This window comes from Malus sylvestris, chromosome 3 (genome assembly GCF_916048215.2).
Source record: "Malus sylvestris chromosome 3, drMalSylv7.2, whole genome shotgun sequence".
In the NCBI taxonomy this organism is placed as follows: Eukaryota; Viridiplantae; Streptophyta; class Magnoliopsida; order Rosales; family Rosaceae; genus Malus; species Malus sylvestris.
Window position 1 is genome coordinate 20,196,713 of NC_062262.1, and position 23,372 is coordinate 20,220,084.

General features: G+C 39.1%; 1 protein-coding gene and 1 long non-coding RNA gene across 2 annotated transcripts in view; one reads left to right on the forward strand and one right to left on the reverse strand.

Moving 5' to 3' along the window:
* The first annotated feature begins 1,993 nt into the window (after positions 1-1,993).
* Positions 1,994-22,516, forward strand: LOC126616178 (uncharacterized). The gene is made up of 2 exons (XR_007621052.1): positions 1,994-2,266; positions 21,846-22,516. It is a non-coding gene; the product is annotated as an uncharacterized LOC126616178 (long non-coding RNA).
* The window catches only part of LOC126616172 (uncharacterized), a 51,457-nt gene continuing 39,585 nt past the window's right edge, over positions 11,501-23,372 (reverse strand). The window contains exon 2 of the mRNA XM_050284185.1: positions 11,501-11,609. Within this exon, the coding sequence (XP_050140142.1) occupies positions 11,503-11,609 (107 nt within the window). The 3' untranslated portion in view covers positions 11,501-11,502. The remainder of the gene's footprint in view (positions 11,610-23,372) is intronic.

A 23,372-nucleotide genomic window follows, 5' to 3' on the forward strand; every position in this document is an offset into this window, starting at 1 on the left:
ACCGGATTGGAGTCTACCTTTCGAGCTCATGTGTGATGCGTCCGACTATGCTTTAGGAGCTGTTTTAGGACAAAGAAAAGACAAGAGGCCGCATGTCATTTACTACGCCTCACGGACGTTGAACGATGCACAATTGAACTACTCCACTACGGAAAAAGAACTTCTTGCCGTTGTCTTTGCTTTAGATAAATTTCGATCATATTTAATTAGAACTAAAGTAATTGTTTTCACTGATCATGCAGCTCTGAAGTACTTGCTCACCAAAAAGGAGGCCAAGCCACGGCTAATTCGATGGATATTGTTACTTCAAGAGTTCGACATAGAGATTCGGGACAAGAAGGGAAGTGAGAACGTGGTGGCGGACCACTTAAGCCGAATGGTGCATAATGAGGAGTTGGTGCCGATTTTGGAGACATTCCCCGATGAACAATTGCTGTCCATTAAGGTTAGTGCACCTTGGTATGCCGATATTGTTAATTTTTTGGTGTCAAAACGTATTCCAAGTGAGTTCACTAGGCACCAACGTGATAAACTTAGGCATGATGCACGGTTTTATGTGTGGGATGATCCGTACTTATGGAAATTTTGCCCCGATCAGATTATACGTCGTTGTGTGCACGATTCTGAATGTCATTCAATTTTGAGTTTTTGTCACACATATGCATGTGGAGGGCACTTTGGTACACAACGCACAGCCCTTAAGGTGTTACAATGTGGATTTTATTGGCCTAGTATTTTTAAAGATGCTAAAACTTTTTGCTTAACATGTGATAAATGCCAACGAATGGGTGGTATTAGTGCTAGGGACCAAATGCCGCAGGTTTCTATCCTAAATGTTGAAATTTTTGATGTTTGGGGTATTGATTTTATGGGTCCTTTTCCTTCTTCGTATGGTTTTACATATATTTTGCTTGCGGTTGATTATGTGTCGAAGTGGGTGGAAGCAAAGGCCACCCGAACTAATGATTCTAAAGTGGTTGCAGATTTTATTAGAACTAACATTTTTGCAAGGTTCGGAATGCCACGAGTGATCATTAGTGACGGAGGGTCACACTTTTGCAATCGGACCATTGAAGCGTTATTGAGGAAATACAGTGTCACCCATAAGGTTTCTACACCTTACCATCCTCAAACTAATGGGCAAGCCGAGGTTTCCAACCGTGAGATCAAGCAAATCCTAGAGAAGACCGTTGGGCCAACGAGGAAGGATTGGAGTCTACGACTTGATGACGCACTTTGGGCATATCGTACGGCGTACAAAACCCCCATTGGGATGTCCCCCTTCCGACTTGTCTATGGCAAGGCGTGCCATCTTCCTGTTGAATTGGAGCACAAAGCACTTTGGGCCATTAAGAGATTTAACATGAACCTCGAGGAAGCAGGAAGTCAAAGGAGATTGCAATTGAATGAGCTTGATGAGATACGGCTTGAGGCGTACGATAATGCAAGCATTTACAAGCAAAAGACCAAAGCTTTCCATGACAACATGATCCGTGGGAAATCATTCTCAATTGGGCAGAAAGTGCTATTGTTCAATTCCCGGTTACGGTTGTTTCCCGGTAAGTTACGTTCTAAGTGGATTGGACCGTTTGTTATTACTAACATATCTTCTTATGGTGCCATCCAGATTCAAAGTCTCAAAACAGGTCATGAATTCCGAGTGAACGGACACCGTTTGAAGCCATATTATGAGAACTTTGTTGAACAAACCGTGGAGGATATTTCTTTGGGTGCCGTGAGCACAAATGGAGAATAAAAGGGCTTTTCGTCCGGCTGTACGACGTTAAAGAAAGCGCTACTTGGGAGGCAACCCATGCAATTCAACAAAGGAAGCCCAAGGAATCACTCCAATTCCAGATTTGCGTTCCTAAACCCTTCTCTTTGTTGTTTATTTTGAATCTGCCTATTTAGTTGTTTTACTTGCTGTTTTATGTTTCTTTTTGGTTAGTTTGATTTTATGCTTGAAACATTGAGGACAATGTTTGATTTAAGTGTGGGGGGGGTAACTAAGTGTTTTAGATGCAAATTCGTGGGATTTTATCACCCTAAACTTGAAGACTTGTTCCTTGCTGTTTTTAAGTGTTTTTGAGCAGTTTTGATGTGTTTTAGTGTGTTTTGAAGTAAAAATCCGAAAATTACATAAAAAATTTAAAAATTTGTTTTAAAAACCCAAAAAGAGTTGTTTTTGTGTGTTTGTTTGTGTCTTAGGGTACCTTCCAACACAATGATGAGGATTCGGTTTGTAATTACATGGCTGTTAAAGAGAGTGATTAACATGGATGAAAGTTTGATTTACTCTTTGTTATGCTTAGTTGTGGTTATAACTTATGAATTCACATGCAATCATAAAAGAAAAAAATTAGTTTTTGTAACATGCTTGAAGGAAGAAACTCAAACTAACGCTACAACCTTGTAAGACTTGAGCCTAAACGTTTATTTGGAGAGTTAAACTCTGTGCATTCTTTGTTTTCTAAGTCGTTGCATGATCTCATTATTCTTTGCTTGGGTGCTACTTAGAAGGCGTTTCATCATTTAGTTCCAAATGCTAGAACTCATGCCCATTTCATTCAAAGCATGTTATTGATGTGCATAACACATATTCAAGATGAAGTTGTGTAGTGACCACCACCTTAGCCAAAAAGCCGGGTGCCCTATGTCATTGTGATTTGTAGGTTTTAACCCCATTGAGCCTTGTTAGCCTTCGTTATTTGTTAACCCATGTTTTCCTCACCTAGCCTAGTTTAGGACCATCCAAACCCTTGTTCTTAAAGCGTAGTAAAGCATGATTCAAATTGAATTCCTTTTGATTTATGTTGGCAGAAAACTAGTTTAGGACCATCCAAACCCTTGTTCGTGGAAAAAGAAAAAAATGAAGAGAAAAAATATGAAAAGTGTGAAAAAGAGTTGAAAAGTTGAGAAAAAGAGTTCCAAAGTATTGTTTGTTGAAGTAAGGGTCCAAAACAATGAATTCGGCCCTAAGGAGTTGTTTAAATCTTTCCCTTGTGTTTTAAAGTTAATTTCTGCACTCTAAGTGAATTCTAAGTCTCAATTTCATTGCTTTGCTTACTATTGCTTGAAGAACGTTTGTTTTCCTTATCCTTTCCTTGTTAACCAACACCCCAAGCCCCGTTACAACCCTTAACTTCTATCTTGAGTGTTATGTGTTTCAATTTGTGGAGTTTGAATTTGGTATGAGCATATGGTGTCACTGGTTCTCGCATCTAAGTAGTAGCATTCCATTCATGAGATCATATCTAAACATGCTTCTTAACTCTAGAAATTGCGTTCTTTGTGATACATATATGTGAGCATTCGTTTCATTTCTACATCAATCTTCTCACATATGACTAGTGTAGGGTGTGGAGTTAGAAAATCTGAGTGAAAATAGAGTGTATATCTTGTAAGGAATTGAGGGAATTCTCTAAGGCATGTTACTACATTCAAAGCGTTGTTTTGATTGATTACTTGTGAATTAGTAAGTGGTGGCTTTAATTAAGTATGTGCTTGTGTAAAGATGACTCAAATCTGTGGGGATAACAATCTTTAACATGTCATGTGCATTGGAAATCCCTGAGGCAAACGTTGGAAGGTTTAGGTTTTGTTTTGGGTAGTTGGTTTCGTTCTGTTTCCTTTCTTTTGTTTGTTTTGCTCGAGGACTAGCAAAAGCTAAGTGTGGGGGAATTTGATAGGAGCATATTTATGCGCCTTAGTTAGCTAGTTCTTATGCATCTTTGTTATGTTTTCTTCGTTAAAGTAGTCTTTTAAGCTACTTTCATGTGTTTTCAGGTTTAAAGGACATATTACATGAAATGATGCAATTTGGAGCTTTTGGAGCAAAATGTGAGATTGGATTAAAAAGGACATGCTTGGAACACAAGGTTGGGATGGAATTGAAGATTTGAAGATTTGAGGTTTCCTACTTGAAGTAGGAAAGCTAAGCCTAAAAGTTTCCATTTTGGGTCGATCTTTCCTAAATCGGAATTGGCAACCAAAGTTTCTAAAAGTTGGAAGTTTCTATTCTTGGAGGTTTCCATTTTCGAGAGTTTCTATTCTTGGCGTTGGGCTTTTAGATGACCTAAACCCAAATTTCCTTGTGGACCTTCAACCCATGCCGAACACTAGGGCCTAATCATCTAAAATCTGCCATGTTAAACCCTAGCCCATTCCTCCTAAACCCAAGCCGCACCTTTCCACCTAGAAGCCCTATTTTACAAACCCTAAACCCTAGTCCACTTAAGTAGCCGCACCTAACCTTAGCCCAATCTGATTTATTTAGGGTTTTAGGTGTCTATATATATGTATTTTTACACCTAGCCGCACACTATCACCCTCTCCATAATCCAGAAATTAATCCTTCACGCCAGAAACCATTCCCCATCTTCAACAGCACCTATCCTTCATCATTCACCATATTTTCTGACCCAAAACCACTCTAGCCGTCCCATACACCTATCCTACACACTTTTCCACCATTCTACACCATCCATAACCCCCAAAAACCATCACAAACCCCTGTGCCGCAACCAAGGAAGAGGAGGAAGGTTCTTAGATGTTCCTGCTGTGCAATTTAGATTGCTGGAATTTTTAGGTGTGATCTTTCTTATGTCTTCGATGTTTCAATTCAATAAACTTTATGTTGTGAGTATGAGGAACTAAACCCCCTTGGTTGGGGGGTAATTCGAAACCATGTACATGCTTGCAATTTGATCCGATTACATTCAGTTGTTATTTCATAAGTTGTGGATTCAATTCGTTCATCTATTTTATTGATAATTTATTTGTGTATGTTGATTGAGAGTGCACGCTTAGTTTTCATGCATGAATATGATGCTAGATTATGAGGGAGTTTCACCTAATAGTTACAATCTTATAATCACAAGTAGTGAAGATCGCTTGAAACGATCGCGTTGAATGAATTCTTAGCATAAGTTTCATGCAATTCATAGTAACAAATGCTTCGTCAATGCTTATGTTTTTCATAGAACGTAATGATTCTTGCTTGTATCTCTATTATGCAATTCATGTAGGGAACTTGTAGGGAATGTTTTGGGTTGTCGTATGCAATCATCCAACTTGATAACTTATGGAAAAACTGAGGGTTAATTAGTGCAATTCACGGTTAATCTGGGGCGTTGAGTATTTATAATTTATTGGAAGAACAACTGAAAATCGTTTTGTTTGCAAGTGTGACATGTGTGGAGAAGAACCTCCTAACTAGCCTTTTATCCATCTATTTCACCAAAATCGTTTTTACAATCTGTTTAGTTTCAAGTTTCTGTTTTGTGTTAAATTTTCGTCCAAAACAAATCCCCCTTTCATTTGAAGTCTTAGATTAGTTAGAAAGTGTTTTGATTTGTGTTTCTAAGTATTTTGATTCAAGTTTTCATCAAATTTCGTCCAAATTAGTGTAGGTGCTCAAAACTGCCCAGAAAGTGGTTTTTAGGCAGTTTTGAGCCTTCTAGTTGCTGTTTTGAGTTTTAGGTTTGTTTAAGTGTTTTAACCTTTAGTTTTGCATTCTTTGAGTCTAGTTTAGTGTTTTAAACTTTGTTTTTGAGTTTTTAAGTCAGTTTCCAAGTGTTTAGCAATCCCTCCTAATCCCCGGTCTAGAACGATCCCTACTTACATCTTTGCTACAATTTGACAAAAAGAGGGTTTAATTTGTGTGCTTATCTATTTCGCATCACCTTCCTTGCTCACGAAATTGCCCCATGAACTCGGCAATTTGTCCCACTTGCTTCTCCAAGTTGTCCACCCTCTTGTCTTGGCTTTGCCTCTATTTGTTTTGAGTTTGGACTTCCTGCGTCAAAGTAGTAAGTAATTGAAAAATCTTATCATTATCACTTGAATTACCTGCATTGCTTTGGGCAGGTTGTGCTTGGGCTTGTGGTGGTGCCAACGGCTTTTGATAGAAACCCGGGGGTTGTTGCCTAAATCCATCTTGTTGTTGGCCTTGTTGGGGGTCTCGCCATTTGAAATTCGGATGATCACGCCAACCGGGATTGTAAGTATTGGAAAACGGATCACCACGTGATTGGTATTCGTTGCCATATCCCACGGCATTTAGGGTCTCCCACCCTCCGTTCTCAATCAGTTGTGGGCACTTGTCCGTAGGGTGTCCTTGCATGGAACATACGCCACACGCACTTACATTTTGAACTTTTGGCCCTTCCACAACCTGAGAAAGCAAAGTAGTAAGGTTAGCCATTTGATTTTGAAGTTCGGTTATGGCACTTACCTCATTCACTTGGTGTTGCCGTGTGGTGCCTCTTTGTCCAACACCTTCGTATTGTTGAGCGTTCAACGCTCGATTGGCAATCAAAGTCTTTGCTGCCGTAGGGGTCTTGTCCACCAACGCTCCTCCCGCCGAGGCATCTAGCATTTGTCGTTCGATTGGTAGAAGTCCCTCGTAGAAGTATTGCAGAAGAAGCTCCGCATTTGATGCTGTGGACAAGAAGCAACAAGAGATTTAAAACGTTCATAGTATGTAGGAAAAGACTCACCTTCTTCTTGTTGAATTCCACTTATCCTTTTTCGTAGGAGAATAACTCGAGAAGTTGGAAAAAAACTTCTCCAAGAAAGCTCGTTTCATGCTCTCCCATGATGTGACAGTTCCGGGAGCCAATTCGTACAACCAATCTTTCGCCTTCTCTAGGAGAGAAAAGGGAAAGGCCTTCATCTTCAAGATGCTCTCATCCACGTTCACCGGAGTCATGCTTGAGCAAACGACTTCAAACTCCTTCAAGTGCTTGTTCGGATCTTCCATGGACAGCCCATGGTACTTCGGAATGTGATGTAACAAGCTTGACTTCAATTCGAACTCGGCAGTTTTGTCCGGAGCCGCCCTAGGGTATTGGATACACAGAGGTGCGGCATTATCCAATCCCGAAGCGGAAAGCTCCTTGATCGTTCGGTTGTCCACTGCCATGTCTTCCACTTCCTCTTCAAATTCAGAAACGGACTCGGAACTTGCACTTGATTCACTAGGTTCCGGGTTCTTCCTCTTTCGTCTCAACTCACGCTCAAAATCGTCGTCAAAGTCTAAAATATGTTCGTGAACCGGATTAGAACTCCGAGTCATAAACAAGTACCTAAAACAAGAAACAAAATAACATAAGAATCTGATCTAATAAGAAAAACGAAAATAACAATCCAAGGGATTAGCAAAGTTGCTAATACCCGGCAACGGCGCCAAAATTTGATATGATATTAACTAGCACTCAAATTAACCTTCTTTTTATCAATTGTAGTAAGTATGTAAGTAGAGATCGTTCTAGGCCGGGGATTAGGAGGGATTGCTAAATCACTTGAAAACTGACTCAAAAACGTAAAAACAAAGTTTAAAACACTAAACTAGACTCAAAGAATGTAAAACTATAACTTAAAACACCAAAACAAACCAAAAGACTCAAAATAACACAAAAACACTCAAAACTACCTTAAAACCACTTTCTGGGCAGTTTTGAACTCTAAACAAGATTTTGACGAAAATAGGTTTTAACTTGACTCAAAACACTTAAAAACACAAACTAACACACTCTCTAACTAATTTGACACTTGAAAACAAAGGGGGATTTGGTTTTTACGAAATTGAAAACAAAACATAAACTTGTAAATCAAAACAGATTTTAAAACGAATTTGATTGAATTGAATGGATAGAAAGCTAGCTAAGGGGTTCATCTCCACACATGTTATACTTGCATTCAAAACGATTTCCAATTGCTTTTCAATAACCCATGAATTCTCAACGCCCCAAGTTAATTAGGTCCGCTTAAATTAACCTTCAGATTTTCCTAACGTTATTGAATTGGATGATTGCATACGACAACCCAAAGCATTCCCCACAAGTCCCCTACATGATTGCATAATAGAGATACAAGCAAGAATCATTAAGTTCTATGAAAACCATAAGCATTGACGAAGCACTTGTTACTATGATTGCATGAAACTTATGCCAAGAATTTGCTTAACGCGATTGAGATCATCAACCTTTACTACTTATGAATATAAGTCCATAACGATTAGGTGAAATTTCCTTATATCCTAGCATCAAATTCATGCATGCAAATTAAGTGTCGACCCTCAACCAGCATACACAAATCAGTTTTAATTCTTGTAGATAAGTAAATTGAATTCACAACTTATGAAACGCAATTAGAAGTAATCAAATCATATAGCAAGCATAAACATGGTTTCGAATCCCCCCCCTAGCCAAGGGGGGGTTTAGTTCCTCATACTCGCAAAGCAAAGATACATAAATTTAGAAATTAAAATCCAAAGAAAGAAAACACGTAGAACGCTCCAACTTGGCAGCAAGCGCATCCAAGAATTCTCCTTCCTCCTTGCTACGGCAGAGAACTTTAGAACAGGTTTTGGGTGGTATTTATGGTGTAGAATGGATGGGGAATGGTATGGAAAGGTGTAGGGTTGATGGGTGGTGCGGCTAGGGATGATTTTGGGCAGAAAATATGGAATATGGTGGTGGAAAGGTGCGGCAAAGAGAACCTCTTTGTTTCTGACGTGAATGATGTATATGGGAGGTGATATATCTGGCCAAAAGGGTTTAATGAGTATATATAGGCACTTCAAAACCCTAGCAATCAGATTAGGGTTTCTAGAAGCCCAAATCCACCAGAAATTAGGTTAAAACAATCAGATTTTTAGTGGGAATAAGGCCTAAGGTGCGGCTAGGGTTAGGGTTTAGAGATGGGCCTTCTAGAATGCCTTGCAAGGCATGGAAATCAGATATTCTAGAGGCCTAGGTGCGGCTAGGGTTAGGGTCCACAAGGAATTGGGGTTTAGGTCATCTAAAGCCCAAAGCCAAGAATAGAAACTCTCGAAAATGGAAACCTCCAAGAATAGAAACTTCCAACTTTAGAAACTTTGGTTTCCAAATCTGAATTCTTTGTTCTTCACTTTCATTTGTTCATTTCTTAAGCTCCTTTGACCTTCAAACTCATCCATTCCTTGTGCTCCATTAGCATACACTCCATTCCAGCTCAATTTTGCTCTAAAATGCTCCATTTTGCACTTCTTTGCATACTTCGTCTCTAAACCTGAAATTGCACGAAAATGACTTTAAACACTAAAATAACTAAAGAAAAACAACATAAATGCTTAAGAACAAGCCAACTAAGTCGCATAAATATGCTCCTATCAACGTCTTCCAAAACTCCCTTTGGATAAGTGTTAGATCTATCGGCCAATTGTATGATTACACCATCATGTTTAAGTGCTCCTAGATTCATAGATGCATAAACAGAATATGGCATGACATTAATAGATGCTCCTAAATCTAGCATGGCAGATGTGAAACGGGTATTACCAATGACACACGGAATTGTAAAACTCCCCGGATCTTTGCATTTGGGGGGTAGTTTGCGTTGCAAGATGGCGGAGACATTCTCGCTTACATGTACCACTTCTTTCTCCTGGACACGTTTCTTTGTTGTACAAAGCTTATTAAACACTTGGCATACTTCGGGATTTGCTTTATGGCATCAAGGAGGGGAATGTTGACATGTGATATGAAAAATAAGTTAACACACAAAATTAAACCCTCTTTTTATCAATTGTAGCAAAGTATGTAAATAGGGATCGTTCTAGACCGGGGATTAGGAGGGATTGCTAAACACTTGAAAACTGACTTAGAAATGTAAAAACAAAGTTTAAAGCACTAGATTAGACTCAAAGAATGCAAAACTCACGTTTAAAATACTAAAACAAACCAAAAACTCAAAACAGCAATCAAAAGATTCAAAACTGCCTTAAAAACACTTTCTGGGCAGTTTTGAACACAAAGCATCAAATTGGACGAATTTGGGTTTTAACTAGTACCAAAACACTTAAAAACATAAACCAACACACTTTCCAATTAATCTAGGAATTCAAAATAATTGGGGATTTGATTTGGACGAAAATAAACTTAAATGGCAGATTGTAAGAGAAACATATTGTAATACAAAGTTATGAAGAATCAATGGATGATGGAATGGCTAAGGGGTTCTTCTCCACACATGAAATATATGCAACCTAAATCGATTTCCAGTTATCAATTGAATAAGTTATGAACCTCGACACTCCAAGTTAATTAGATCCGCTTAAATTAACCTTTAGATTTCCCTAGAATCATTGAATTGGATGAATATGCATCGCAAACAAATTATTCCCAACAAGTTCTTTATATGAACAGCATGATAAAGACACAAGTTAGAATCATTACGTTCTTTGGAAATCATAAGCATCGACAAGGCATTCGTAACTATGAAAAGCATGATACTCTTGCCAGGAATCTACTTAACACGATCGTGACTAGCGACCTTTACTACTTACGAATATAAATTCATAACGATTAGGTGAAACAAACTTATATCCTAGCATCAAATTCAAGTATGCAAATTAAGCGTGCACTCTCAACCAACATACAAGAATAAGTTCTAAATCAAACGGTTAAGCAAATTGTATTCACGACTCATGCAACGATAACCGAGAGTAATCAATTTATTTCACATATATAATCATGGTTTTGAATCCACCCTTAGCCAAAACGAATTTAGCTAATCATACTCAAAGCAAAAAAAAGATTACATGAATTAGACATTGAAATATAAGATAGAAAACACCTAAAATCGTTCAACAACTCAGAATGAATAGCCAAACAATCGTAGTGAATCTGTCCCCTTCTTTGCTTGCGGCAGATTGGGTTGTGAAGATGTTTTGGGTAGTTTTATGGTGTAGAATGGATGGGGAATGGTATGGAGAGGTTTAGGGTGAGTATGGAGGAGTGTTTGATGGTTGAAGGATGGTAGAGAACTCAGCAAAGAGGGTGGAATAAGGTGGAGTGGCTGTTATGTTTTCTGGGCACTAGAATGGTGTTTTTGGGGTGTTTTGCTGCCTAGGGTGAGTATGGACGAATTTTCTGCATGAATGATGAATATGGGAGGTTGAACCCTTTGCCAAGGGTTGTAAACAAGTATATATAGGCCCCAAAAACCCTAGAGAATCAGATTAGGCTGTGGGGGAAATGCACAGCAAGGAGGGTGAATTTGTGGTGTGCAATGGTCCAAGGATGAAAATGGAGCAATGATGCAAAGTATGGAGGGTAAAATGGAGTGGTATTTCAGCTAGGGAGCATGAATGATTGTGTTCATTGCATGGAAATGAAAAGGGGAGGTGAAATGTTTCAGAAATTAGTCAAAGGTGCAGCAACATGTGTTGCACACGGCATTGGATCCCAAATGTGGATGATGGAGCATCAATTGGTGCATGGAATGGTTGTGAAAGTTGTGTGAAATCTGATGGGTGAAGGGAACAAGAGGTATGCAGCAATTGAGTGTATTAAGGCATGAAATCAGAAATATTTTAGGGGACAAGGATGATTAAGCATGCATGGGAATCCAAAGGGAATGCTATGTGGATTGCACGGCAAGGATGTGTGTCCTTTTGTGGCTGAGTTCTTGATCCTTTGTACACTAATTCTTCACATTCTTAGCCTTTTTAAGTCTTCAATTTCGTCCAAACCTTGGTTCCAAATATGTGACATGCATTCCAAGCTCCATTTTGCTCCAAAATGCTCCAAAATGCATCTTCTTGCCTACTTTGTCCTTAAAATCTGAAACACATGAAAATGACTTTAAACATTAAAATAACTAAGGAAACACGACATAAATGCACAAGAACAAGCCAACTAAGTCGCATAAATATGCTCCTATCAACATGCACCTTTCTAAATGTCTCTAGAACATCTTTTTCCTCCTCTTCGTTCTTTGATTGCAAAAATCTGCTAGGAAATGGGACATTCAAAGGAAAAACATTAGTAGGAATTGAATTTAACACATTCTTACCCTTATTGGACAGATTTGAAGGTTTAGGGGCCATGGACACTTGCGGCAAAGGTACTTCCACCTTTGCCGTGGGGTGACTTGATTCCTCCTCTTCCATTTGCAACATTTCATCCTCTTTGTGACCTGTTTTTGATGAAGAACCTGCCCCAACCTCCTTACCACTTCATAGGGTGATCGCTTTGGCTGATTCAAACCCTCCCTTCGGATTTGGAATGGTAGAACTAGGAAGTTGGCCTTGGTCTCGAAACTTCCCTACAAAATCTGCAATCTGCCCAATTTGCTTTTCCAATTGATCCACCCTAATGTTCGTGTTGTGCATTGCTTGGGTGTGATCGTCTTGCCCCTAAGATAACTTGGTTAGTATCTTAAGAAGTGCATCATTATCTAGAGACGTACCTGAAGCATTTGGGGCAGATTGTGGTTGGACTTGAGGGGTTGCGTATGGTTTGGTGTAGAAACCCAGGGGTTGTTGCTTAAAGCCTCCTTGCGGTTGGGATTGTTGTGGCTCCCTCCACTTGAAATTTCGGTGGTCTCTCCAACCGGGATTGTAGGTATTGGAATATGGATCGTTCCTCGGTTGATTTTGGCTTTGAAATCCAATGGCATTCGCGCTCTCCCATCCACCATTCTCAATGAGTTGAGGACACTTTTTGGAGGCATGTCCTTGGATAAAACATACACCACACACCATTGGTCCTTGAATCTTCATTCCCTCGGACATCTGTGAAACAATGGAAGTAAGATTAGCTAATTGTGAATGAATGTCGGGTGTGGAACTTACCTCATGAACATGTTGCCGTGGGGGTCCTCTTTGGCCTACTCCTTCGTATTGTTGAGCGTTCTGATAGGAGCATATTTATGCACCTTAGTTAGCTAGTTCTTATGCATTTATGTTGTGTTTTCTTAGTTAAGTTAGTCTTTTAAGCTATTTTCATGTGTTTTCAGGTTTTAAGGACAAAGTAAGCAAAAAGATGCAATTTGGAGCATTTTGGAGCAAAATTGAGCTAGAATGGAGCTCATGCATGTGGAGCAAAAAGAATGGACGAATTTGAAGGATTGAAGAGCTAGGATTGTGTTTCAAAGTTGAAGACTTGAAGAAGAAAAGTTTCCTAATTGAAGTGGGAAAGTGCTTAATTGAAGATGAAATCCTAGTCAAACATGGATTCCTAGTTGAAGATGGATTCCTAGTTGAAGTTGGATTCCTAGTTGAAGTTGGATTCCTAGAAGATTGAAGTTTCCTACTCAAACAAGGTTTCCTACTTGAAGAAGGGAAGTTGAAGCCAAAGAATCAGCTCAAGTGAAGAAACCTTATCCAAAACATTATCCAAACCCTATCCTATCCAATCCTATCCTATCTTATCCTAATCCTAATCCACCTATATTTCAGCTACTTGGGAGGATTCCTAGCTATATTAGGATGCTTAAAACCTGATTTCTATAAGCCTTATCCCTTCCTACAAAGGTGCCACACCTTATCCCTTGTTTTTCTAGAAATCAGCCACAAAACAACCTTTCTAGAAGGCCTTATCCCTTGTCCTACAAAAGTGACGCCCCAAACCTTTCTAGAACTTCTAGAAACCTGATTATTCCTTTCCCCCTTGGTTTCTAAAAGCCTTAACCTTTTCCTTCAAGGATTGTGTGTTATTATCCTATACAAATTAGGCCTTTAAATCCTTTTCCTTTGCTACATAGGGGCTGCGAATTTCAGCCTATAAATACCATCCTTTGCTGCACCATTTAGTGACCACCCTCTACCATATTTTCACTACACCATTCACCCAAACATCCCTCTTGTGCCGTGAGTTTGCAAAGGAGAAGGAAGGAGACTCTTGATAAGAATAATTTGGTTGTAATGCGTATTCCATTCAATTCAATGAATCTAGGGAAATCTGAGAATTAATTGGTGCAATCTAGTTAATTTGGGGCATTGTCATTCATGTTTTGTTGAAAGAGGAACTGGAAATCGAGTCGTATGCATATGTTTCATGTGTGGAGAAGGAACCCTCTAACTAGTCTTTCACCATTCTATTTCATCAAAATCGTTTTTGTTAAAGTTTGTTTTCAAAGTTTATGTTTTAAATTTCAATTTTCGTCAAAACCAAACCCCTTACTTTTAAGTCTTGTTTTTAGAGTCAAAACTTGTTTCTTTTAAGTCTTTTGAGTCTTTGAAGTCCTATTTTCGTCCAAGTCACTTGTTAGGTCTAGAATTGAGTCTTTTTGGTTGTTATTTGCTGTTTTGAGTCTATAGAGTCTAGTTTAGTGTTTTTGAGTCTTATTTGTGTTGATTAGCATCCCTAGTTAATCCCCGGTCTAGAAAGATCCCTACTTGCATCATTACTACAATTGTCATAAATAGGGTTTAATTTGTGTGTCAACTTAATTTTCACATCACGTTCAACGCTCGATTAGCAATCAAGATCTTGGCAGCCATAGGTGTTTTGTCTACCAATGCTCCACCCGCCGAGGCATCGAGCATTTGACGTTCTAGTGGTAGGAGCCCCTCGTAAAAATATTGGAGAAGTAGTTCCTCCTTCATCTGATGCTGTGGAGAAGAAGCAACAAGTGATTTAAAACGTTCATAATAGGTGGGAAAAGACTCACCTTCCTCTTGCTGAATACCGCTTATCTTTTTACGAAGAAGGATGATTCGAGAAGTTGGGAAGAACTTCTCCAAAAATGCCCTCTTCATACTCTACCAAGACGTAACTGTTCCGGGAGCCAATTCGTATAACCAATCCTTGGTTTTGTCCATCAAAGAGAATGGAAAAGCCTTCATCTTCAAAATAATTTCGTCAACGTTAACCGGAGGCATGCTTGAGCAAACCACCTCAAACTCTTTCAAATGTTTGTTCGGATCCTCCATGGACAGCCCATGGAACTTTGGAATGTGGTGGAGCAAACTTGACTTTAACTCGAACTCTTCGGTTTTACCTTGAGCAGCCATGGGATATTGGATACACAAGGGTGCGACATTATCCAATCCCGAGGTGGAAAGCTCCTTCAGTGTACGATTGTCCATGGCCATACCTTGCTCTTCTTCACCCACTTGTGCCGTGGGATCCTCCTCCTCTTCTAGAACTTGTTCTTCAAGGTCAGGTTCCGGGCTAGGTGGGTTAGACTCTTGTTGGTTCCTCCTCCTCCTCAAAGTTCTCTCGAAATCGTCGTCGAAGTCCAAAATATGCTCACGAACAGGTTGGGAACTTTGAGTCATGCACTAGTACCTAAAAACAAAGAAACAAAACAAGTCAGAAACTTCAACAAACTAAAATAGATGAAAAGAAAACAATCCAAGGGATTAGCAAAGTTGCTAATCCCCGGCAACGGCGCCAAAAATTTGATGCGTAAAATAATTAAACACACAAATTAAACCCTCTTTTTATCAATTGTAGTAAAGTATGTAAGTAGGGATCGTTCTAAACCGGGGATTAGGAGGGATTGCTAAACACTTGAAAACTGACTTAAAAACGTAAAAACAAAGTTTAAAACACTAAACTAGACTCAAAGAATGCAAAACTAAAGTTTAAAACACTAAAACAAACCAAAAACTCAAAACAGCAACCAAAAGACTCAAAACTGCCTTAAAAACACTTTCTGGGCAGTTTTGAACACAAAGCACCAAATTGGACGAATTTGGGTTTTAACTTGTACCAAAACACTTAAAACATAAACCAAAATACTTTCTAACTAATTTAGGACTTCAAAATAAATGGGGGTTTGATTTGGACGAAAATAAACTGACAAAACAGATTGCAAAGTAAAAACAGATTTGAAAACGATTTTGGGGTTTTAAATGGATGATGGATTAGTTAGAGGCTCTTTCTCCACACATGACAAGTATGCAAACGACTCGATTTCCAGTTATTCCTTCATTGAATTATGAATGACAATGCCCCAAATTAACCATGACATCACTAGTTAATTCTCAAGTTTTCCTTGTGTTATTGGATTGGATGACATCATTCGACAACCCAAAGCATTCCTCAAAAGTTCCCTACATGACATCATAATAAAGATACAATCAAAGATCATTACGTTCAATGAAAACTATAAGCATTGACAAAGCATTTGCAACTATGACATCATGTCACTCATGCTAGGAATTGGACTTAACGCGATCGTGACTAACGACCTTCACTGCATATGAATATAAGTGTGTGACGATTATGTGAAACAACCTTATATTCTAGCATCATATTCATGCAAGCCAATTAAGTGTCGACCCCTAATTAACAAACACAAATAAGTTATTACTCGCACAGTTAAGCCAATTGCATTCATGATTCAAGAACTCATAACTGGAATTTATCAAATCAAATTGCACACATAGTCATGGCTTCGAAATCACCCCTAACCAATAGGGGTTTAGCCACTCATGTTCATAGCAAAACGAAAGGAAAAGAAATTAAACATTGAAATCATAAAACGAATTACACCTAGAATGCACCAACGATGAAGCTTGAGCATCCAAGAGTCCTTCCTTCTTTCTCCTTGCTACGACACACGAATGGGTGAGTTTTGGGGGTTATGGATGGTGTAGAACGATGGGTTTATGGCTGGGATAGGTGTATGGGACGGCTAGGGTGGTTTTGGGTCAGAAAATATGGTGAATGGTGAAGGAAAGGTGCGGCAGAGAGTGGGATGGTGTTTCTGGCGTGAATGGGAGTGAATGGGGATCTTTGTGGTTGCACAAGGATGTTTATTTAAAGGAATTAGGAAATTAAAAACCCTAGGCTATGTAGGTAATCAGAAATTAAGTCAAAAGCTTCTAGAAATAGGAAATCAAATCAAAAAATTAAAGGAAAGGCAAGGGGATATGCGGCAAGGTCCTAAAACACATTAGGAATGTGTTTTAATGCTTAAAATAAGGAAAGGACCCTTTCCCTTGCACGTCAAGGAAGAGGAAAGGTTAAGGGGGTGCGGCAAGGTATGTTTTTATGCAAGGAATGTGTATTTGATGTCCTAGAATGCTTAGGATGCCTTCAAAGTTGATAAAACTTAGGAACATTTAGGAAAGGTCAAACCAAAGTAGGAAATCTTGGCTTAACTTTCCTATTTCAAGTAGGAATCCTTCTTGGAGTAGGAATCCTTGTTCTTCTAGGATTTCTCAAGTGATTAGGAATCCATCTTCAATTAGGAATCCTTCGTTGATTAGGAATCATTCTTCAATTAGGAATCCTTCGTTGATTAGGAATCCTACTTTCTTCAAGTTTCCAATTCATCCATTCATTTTGCTCCAAGCATGTGATAATCATTCCAAGCTCCATTTTGCTCCAAAATGCATACTTTGCCTTTAGAATCTGAAAACACACAAAAGTAACTTTAAACACTAAAATAGCTAACAAAACATAACATAAATGCACGAGAACAAGCCAATTAAGTCGCATAAATATGCTCATATCAGGCACAAGGGATGGTTGAAGGTTTTTGTGGTGATTTGTTGTGGTGGATGGATATAGGTTGGTTATAGTGAAGGGTGGAGTGTGGAATGGCTGATTAGAAGAGAAGAGAGTTGCGGCATAAAGGGGTTTTATATAGGGCTAGGGCACGGTTTTTATAAGTTTTGGGGAAAGAAATAACTTAGCTATTTTGTCCTATAATTAAAAGTCAGAAATCAATGGAAAATAGGCAAGTAAGGTGCAAGAATTAAAGAGAAAAGGAAGGGGAAATTCGGCAGAAATTGTAGGACAGATTTAGGAATGTGTTTTGAGGCACAAAATAGGTAAGAATCCTATCCCCTTGTATGGCAAGGCTTTAGAACAAAGGGGAATGTAATTTTGGGTCAGAAAATAGGTAAGAAAGAGGGGAAAGGTGCAGCTGGTTGCTTGAATAAAAGGGAATGTGGTTTTAAGATCAGAAAATAGGAAAGAAAGGATGCTTTTGTGCGGCAAGGACTTTAGGGAAGGTTTAGGGTTTCTAGAACAACCAATTAAGTGCCCTAATATGTTTTGGAATCCCTTTGTTGCTGGAACATAGGTGAGGAAAGATTAGGAAACTTCCAAGCCACGAATAGAAACTATCAAGAATGGAAACCTCTAAGAATAGAAACTCCCAACTTTAGAAACTTTGGCTTCCAATTTTGAACACTTTGTTCTTTATTTGTCTTGAATCCAATTCTTCACATCATCATTCAATCCTATGCTCATTTGATCTTCAATTTCGTCCATCTTCTTACCTCCAAGCATATGCAATCCATTTGATGCCCAAAACTGCTCCAAAAGGCTCCAAAATGCACATGTTTGCATACTTTGTCCTTCAAACCTAAAATTGCACGAAAATAGCTTAAAATACTAAAATTACTAAGTACTAGCAACGTAAATGCAAGGAAACAAGCTAATTAAGTCACATAAATATGCTCCTATCAAATTCCCCCACACTTAGCTTTTGCTAGTCCTCGAGCACAACAAAACAAAACAAAACACAACCTAGACCTTCCAACAATTGTCTTAGGGATTTCCAATGCACATGACATGCTAAAAATCATTACTTACACAGATTTTAGTCATCTCTACTACAATTTGACAAAAGAGGGTTTAATTTGTGTGCTTATATATTTCGCATCAAATTTTTGGCGCCGTTGCCGGGGATTAGCAAATTTGCTAATCCCTTGGATTGTTTTTGTTTCTTTTATTTCACTTTGTTTCTGATTTTGTTTAAGTTTCTGATCTAATTTTGTTTCTTGTTTCTTAGGTACTAGTGTATGACTAGAAGCTCTCAAACGATTCGTGCGAACATCTTGGATTTTGACAACGACTTTGAGAGGAAATTGAGAAGAGCTAGAAACCAGCAAGAACACCATCCACCCAATTCCGAATCTGACCTTGAAGAAAACGTACAAGAAGAGGAGGAGGCCACGGCAGGGATATTTAAAGAGGTCCAAGGCATGGCGGTGGACAACCGTACACTCAAAGAGCTTTCCGCCTCAGGTTTGGATAATGCCGCACCCTTGTGCATCCAATACCCCACGGCTGCCCAAGGCAAGACGGACGAGTTTGAATTAAAGTCAAGTTTGCTTCATCATATTCCTAAATACCATGGCTTGTCCATGGAAGATCCTAACAAACATTTGAAAGAATTTGAAGTGGTTTGCTCTAGTATGACGGATGTATCTTGAAGATGAAGGCTTTTCCATTCTCTTTGATGGATAAAGCCAAGAATTGGTTATACGAGTTAGCTCCCGGCACTGTCACTTCTTGGGAGAGTATGAAGAGAGCGTTCTTGGAGAAGTTCTTTCCAACTTCTCGCATCATCCTCCTACGCAAAAAGATAAGCGGAATTCAGCAAGAAGAAGGTGAGTCTTTTCCTACATATTATGAATGATTTAAATCACTTGTTGCTTCTTGTCCACAGCATCAGATGAAGGAGGAGTTGCTTTTGCAATATTTCTACGAGGGTCTCCTACCTCTAGAACGTCAAATGCTTGATGCTTCGGCGGGGGGAGCATTGGTGGACAAAACACCCATGGCTGCCAAGATCTTGATCTCTAATCGAGCGTTGAACGCTCAACAATATGAGGGAGTAGGCCAAAGGGGACCCCCACGGCACCAAGTACATGAGGTAAGTACAACTTCCGATCTTCATTCACAATTGGCTAATCTTACTTCTCTTGTGTCTCAGATGGCCGAGGGCATGAAGATGCAAGGACCAATTGTATGTGGCGTATGTTCCATCCAAGGACATGTCTCTGAAAAGTGTCCACAGTTGATTGAAAATGGTGGATGGGAAAGCGCCCATGCAATTGGGTTTCAAGGTCACAACCAACCAAGGAACGATCCATATTCAAACACATATAATCCCGGTTGGAGAGACCACCCAAATTTCAAGTGGAGGGAGCCCCAACAACCTCAAAACCAAGGAGGCTTTAGGCAACAACCCCCGGGGTTCTTCACCAAGCCGTACACACCCAATCAAAACCAACCACAATCTGGCCCAAGTGCCTCAGGTACGTCTCTTGACAATGATGCACTTCTTAAGATACTAACCAAGTTGACTCATGGGCAGGAAAAGCAAACCCAAGCAATGCAAAGCACGAACATTAGGGTAGATCAATTGGAGAAGCAAATTGGGCAGATTGCGGAGTTTGTTGGGCAGTTTAGAGAACAAGGAAAGCTTCCTAGTTCAACCATTGCGAATCGAAAAGGAGGTTTTGAAACCGCCAATGCAATCATGCTAAAGAGTGGAAAAGAAGTTGGGGCAGGTCCTACACCACCAAAATCAGGTCCCAAAGAGGATGAAACGTTGAAATATGAAGAGGAGACACCAAGTCCACTCACGGCAAAGGTAGCACCACCTTTGCCGCAAGCACCCATGGCCCCTAAGCCATCCAATCTGTCCACCCTAGGTAAGATGAGTCCAAGTTTGGTTAATTCTAACATTATTCCACCCAATGTGCCCTTTCCTAGCAGATTTTTGCAATTCAAGAATGAAGAGGAGGAAAAAGATGTTCTAGAGACATTTAGGAAGGTTCAAGTTAACATACCTCTCTTGGATGCAATCAAGCAAATCCCGAAGTACGCCAAGTGTTTGAAGAAGCTTTGTACAACAAAGAAACGTTTTCGGGAGAAAGAAGTGGTACAGGTAAGTGAGAATGTGTCTGCCATGATACAACGTAAACTACCTCCTAAATTCAAAGATCCGGGTAGTTTCACCATTCCTTGTGTCATTGGTAATACTAGGTTCAAATCTGCCATGTTAGACTTAGGTGCATCCATAAATGTTATGCCATATTCAATTTATGCATCTATGAACCTAGGCAAGTTAAAAAATGATGGTGTAATCATACAATTGGCCGATAGATCTAATGCATATCCAAAGGGAGTTGTGGAAGATGTTTTGGTGCAGGTTAATCATTTGATCTTTCCGGCGGATTTCTATGTTCTTGAGATGGATGAATCAGATCATCCTCCTTCATTGCCCATTCTCCTTGGACGGCCTTTCATGAAAACGGCTCAAACCAAGATTGATGTAGCCAAAGGAGAAGTAACTATGGCATTTGGTGGTGATATGATTTGTTTTAAAATTTCTGAATCCATTGAGACTCCTAACGTTGTTCGTTCTTGTTGTATTATGGATACAATAGAAAAGATAGGGACAGACCATTCAGCCCCTAACACAAAGGTTGCATCAAGAGCCATGCAAGACGAGGGAATTGGAGTAGAGCATAAGGACCCCACGGCCACTGCCCTTAAGATACCCAATGTGGCCGAGAACACCATGAGAAAAAAAGTTCATGTTGCTGCCACTTCATCACAACACCAAGGTAAGGCACCTAGTCCAAATCCAATTCCCATTAAAGTTGAGAGGTGGTTTCCTTCTTTGGTGCAGGCACCCAAGCAAATCTCCGATGGTGGGCGCATGAACATGAACCTTAGGCAACACAACGCACCCATCAACAAACATCACTATCCATTTCCGTTCAAGGATGCAATGTACAAGAACTTTGTGGGGCAGGTTGTGGAGGAGATCCCACTCCATGCCGTGGGCTCCAATGGGGCATGATTGTGTTTTTCGTCCGGCTGTACCACGTTAAGGAAAGCGCTACTTGGGAGGCAACCCATGCAATTCAACAAAGGAAGACCAAGGAATTACTTCAATTCCAGATTTGCGTTCCTAAACTCTTCACTTTGTTATTTATTTCGAATCTGCCTATTTAGTTGTTTTAGTTGCTGTTTGTGTGTTTCTTTTTGTTTAGTGTGATTTTATGCTTGAAACATTGAGGACAATGTTTGATTTAAGTATGGGGGGGTAACTAAGTGTTTTAAATGCAAATTCGTGGGATTTTATCACCCTTAACTTGGAGACTTGTTCCTTGCTGTTTTTAAGTGTTTTTGAGCAGTTTTGGTGTGTTTTAGTGTGTTTTGAAGTAAAAATCCGAAAATCACATAAAAATTTGAAAAATTTGTTTTAAAAACCCAAAAAGAGTTGTTTTTGTGTGTTTGTTTGTGTCTTAGGGTACCTTCCAACACAATGATGAGGATTTGGTTTTTAAGTGCATGACTGTTAAAGAGAGTGATTAACATGGATGAAAGTTTGATTTACTCTTTGTTTATGCTTGGTTGTGGTTATAACTTATGAATTCACATGCAATCATAAAAGAAAAAAAATCAGTTTTTGTAACATGCTTGAAGGAAGGAACTCAAACTAACGCTACAACCTTGTGAGACTTGAGCCTAAACGTTTATTTGGAGAGTTAAAATCTGTGCATTCTTTGTTTTCTAAGTCGTTGCATGATCTCATTATTCCTTGCTTGGTTACTATTTAGAAGGCGTTTCATCATTTAGTTCCAAATGCTAGAACTCATGCCCATTTCATTCAAAGCATGTTATTGATTTGCATAACACATATTCAAGATAAAGTTGTGTAGTTACCACCACCTTAGCCAAACTGCCGTGTATCCCATATCATTTTATGTTTAAGTTTAACCCCGTTGAGCCTTGTTTAGCCTATGTTGTTGTTAACCCACATTATCCTCACCTAGCCTAGATTAGGACCATCCATAACTTGTTCTTAAAGCATAGTAAAGCATGATTCAAATTGAATTCCTTTTGATTTATGTTGGCAGAAAACAAGTGTGGGGGAAGTATTTCTTTTGTGATTTTGTGTGCCATAGGCACGTGTGGAAAGAAAAGAAAAAAAAAAGAAAAAAAAAATTCGTGGAAAAAGAAAAAAAATGAAGAAAGAGTATGAGAAGTATGAAAAAAAGAGTTGAAAAGTTGAGACAAAGACTTCCAAAGTATTGTTGGTTGAAGTAAGGGTCCAAAACAATGAATTTGACCCTAAGGAGTTGTTTAAGTATCCCCCTTGTGTGTTAAAGTTAATTTCTGCAATCTAAGTGAATTCTAAGTCTCAATTTCATTGCTTTGCTTACTATCGCTTGAAGAACGTTTGTTTTCCTTATCCTTTCCTTGTTAACCAATACCCCGAGCCCCATTACAACCCTTAACTTCTATCTTGAGTGTTATGTGTTTCAATCTGTGGAGTTTGAATTTGGTATGAGCATATGGTGTCACTGGTTCTCGCATCTAAGTAGTAGCATTCCATTCATGAGATCATATCTAAACATGCTTCTTAACTCTAGAAATTGCGTTCTTTGTGATACATATATGTGAGCATTCGTTGTCATATCTACATCAATCTTCTCACATATGACTAGTGTAGGGTGTGGAGTTAGAAAATCTGAGTGAAAATAGAGTGTATATCTTGTAAGGAATTGAGGGAATTCTCTAAGGCATGTTACTACATTCAAAGCATTGTTTTAATTGATTACTTGTGAACTAGTGAGTAGTGGCTTTAATTAAGTATGTGCTTGTGTAAAGATGACTCAAATATGTGGGGATAACAATCTTTAACATGTCATGTGCATTGGAAATCCCTGAGGCAAACGTTGGAAGGTTTAGGCTTTGTTTTGGTTAGTTTGTTTCGTTTTGTTTTCTTTCTTTTGTTTGTTTTGCTCGAGGACTAGCAAAAGCTAAGTGTGGGGGAATTTGATAGGAGCATATTTATGCGCCTTAGTTAGCTAGTTCTTATGCATTTTC